General features: G+C 33.9%; 1 protein-coding gene across 1 annotated transcript in view; it reads right to left on the bottom strand.

The window, feature by feature from the left end:
* The window catches only part of LOC125042595 (COP9 signalosome complex subunit 4-like), an 11,588-nt gene that overhangs the window by 641 nt on the left and 8,447 nt on the right, over positions 1-2,500 (bottom strand). Inside the window, exons 3-7 of the mRNA XM_047638335.1 lie at positions 1,930-2,048; positions 1,639-1,775; positions 1,356-1,470; positions 958-1,147; positions 641-811 (exon numbers count right to left, since the gene is read on the bottom strand). Coding sequence (XP_047494291.1) covers positions 641-811; positions 958-1,147; positions 1,356-1,470; positions 1,639-1,775; positions 1,930-2,048 — 732 coding nt within the window. The remainder of the gene's footprint in view (positions 1-640; positions 812-957; positions 1,148-1,355; positions 1,471-1,638; positions 1,776-1,929; positions 2,049-2,500) is intronic.

The following is a 2,500-nucleotide window of genomic DNA, read 5'->3' as shown; positions in this document are numbered from 1 at the left end:
AGCACATTTATCAACATGAAATACTATTATATCAATTACTAAAAGTTTGTTTTAAAGTCAATGGGGGGCAATATCACTGCTGACATCTCTATTACATATCTTGAATTCTTGTTATTCCACATTAATTATCAAATATATTGTAGTTGTGTACTTTTCTATGGAAATTAGAGAATTCTTAGAGTTTTAAACTCTCAAGTGGTTACTTCTGGCCTTAAAAATACTATAATGATCACAGCCCAGTGTTGGCCAACATTGAAATATATATAATATTGTACTTTGAATATGCACTTGTTTCCACTGGTTTTAAGTTATCATGCATCTGTCTTCCATGACAAATAGTTATTACTTTGGTTTGATGCAGAAAGTGAAACTACTATTACTCAAATTAGGCTTACAAAGGATATCTAATGCATTTGGCAAATTTTCAACATGTGCAAGGGGTTAAGGAATGTAACCCAAAGGAATGTTAAACACAAGCACCTATTGTACAATAAAATAAGGATTTTCTTTTCACAGTGCAGAAATAATGTATTTAAATAGTCTTTGCTTTACTGGGTCTCTATACATTAGGAGCCAAATTTATGAGTCTACTAAGAACTGCAAAAGAAAGTGCATGACTATGCTAAGAACTTTCACATACCATCAGCAGTGGTTGCTTGTTGGTGAGGTTGCAACATGTTTTGGAACTCTGTGAGTTCATTGTGACGGATGATGCGGTCCAGGTGCATCTTCTCCAAGATGTGGTAGCAAGGTAGCTGCTGGCATCTCTCATCTTTGAAAAGCGTGCCCAGCATTCTTGAACGCTGCTGCCCTGTTTTAAGTATAAAAAATGGCTATACTAATGTTGTTTGCATATATATATACTCTTGCATATATATATATACTTCTTACACATACAAAATAAATTTCAACTTATGAATTCTATATAAACATCTAACCTGAAGTTAGTAATCATACCTGCTGATGCCAGCACTGTGCATATTAAAGCCTTTTTGAGTGCTTCCATACGTTCATCCTCATGAATAATTGGCCTATATGAAAGTTCATTGTAACGCTGGGCAGCTTCTATAAATTTGCGACGATAATCCAACACACGTGCATAACAAACTTTGTAATAAATTTGTAGTTGCTCACTCTTTGACTCTGCCTGAAATGACATTAAAGTAATCATAAAGGAAAGGTTAAAGCTAAATTTTCAACAATCTTGTGAAAAATCTCTAGCTATTTTTTTTTTTTTTTTTTTTTTTTTTTTTTTACATATTCTTCAATAGTGGGAATAATCTGTAAAACATAAATTATACAAATATTTAAAACAACAAAGTCTACTATTAATAAAAATCAGAAAAAGTTATTACCTGCAAAATACTAGCACGATTAATGTAAGCTTCTCCTTGTACTGGGTCATCATCTTCGAGATATAAACGAGCAATCTTAAGGTATGTCTCAAGTTTATAATCGACACTATACTGTCTGAAATATCAAAATAACATGACTTTAGTTATCACTAACAAAATGTGTCAATTCACAAAAGAAGAAATAATAAATGCTATTAAGTACAGAGGACATCCACTATGCTCTGCAGTTTCATTCACATAAATAGCAAACACATGTGGTTATGCATTACATTACATTACATACTTTTGCCCAGTTTCCAGTGGAATACCAGTAAGAACAGCAGCAGCATCCCTCCATGAGCTTTCACGTTCATAAATGTCTGCCAAGTGCTGCCTAATACTGGCTACTTGTTCCTCAAAACTTATGACTCGAGGTTGTACCTGTGGAAGTTTCACAGCAACTTATGAAAGTAACAGTGGATGAAATATCATCATGCTTGATCATAAAAATCAACCTGAAAATTATTCTTTTGATCATATATATTGTAACTTGTTTTACTTATGTTATATAATGTCTTTGGAAGTTAAAACTCACTTTATCAAGTGTAAAATGTGCAACAGTCTTGGCTACATGGTCTGCCATAGAGGTAAGGTGTGTAGACACATCTGAAAGCAGCTGCCGTGATATTACTAAGCTTACTGTTTCTTTCACAACTGAAAAAAAAGGAGTGTACTTTAGTAACTGGTAGTGATCTATAAAAATCATGTGCATGCATTTTTGTAGTCTATATTTCTTATATTTACAAATTAAAATCTAATGAATAAATAGCTTTATGGGTCTTTTGATCTCTTTGAATGAAATCTAATCTCTAACTTTGTTATACTCAAGGAGCACACACAGTATTTCAAGAAATCTTACACTTTTGGTTTGCAAAGACATTAAAAGTGAATAGTAAGTAGACAACACACTCGGAATATTTTAAGGGGACCGTCCCTGGGTTTGGGGGTTGGGGGGTTGGGTTGGGGCAGTCGAAAATGAGTTATGCCCTGTTTCAGATTCGTATACTACTGTAGAATTACCCACGTGAATGTGAACTCCCGCAAAGAAAAATTAGGTAGTCAATCGAGGGCCTAACCCCAGACAACTATTTCGCTGATCAGCGAAT

This window comes from Penaeus chinensis, chromosome 32, assembly GCF_019202785.1.
Source record: "Penaeus chinensis breed Huanghai No. 1 chromosome 32, ASM1920278v2, whole genome shotgun sequence".
Lineage (NCBI taxonomy): Eukaryota > Metazoa > Arthropoda > Malacostraca > Decapoda > Penaeidae > Penaeus > Penaeus chinensis.
The sequence above is the reverse complement of the archived record's forward strand: the minus strand, read 5'-3'. Positions and strand labels throughout refer to the sequence as shown.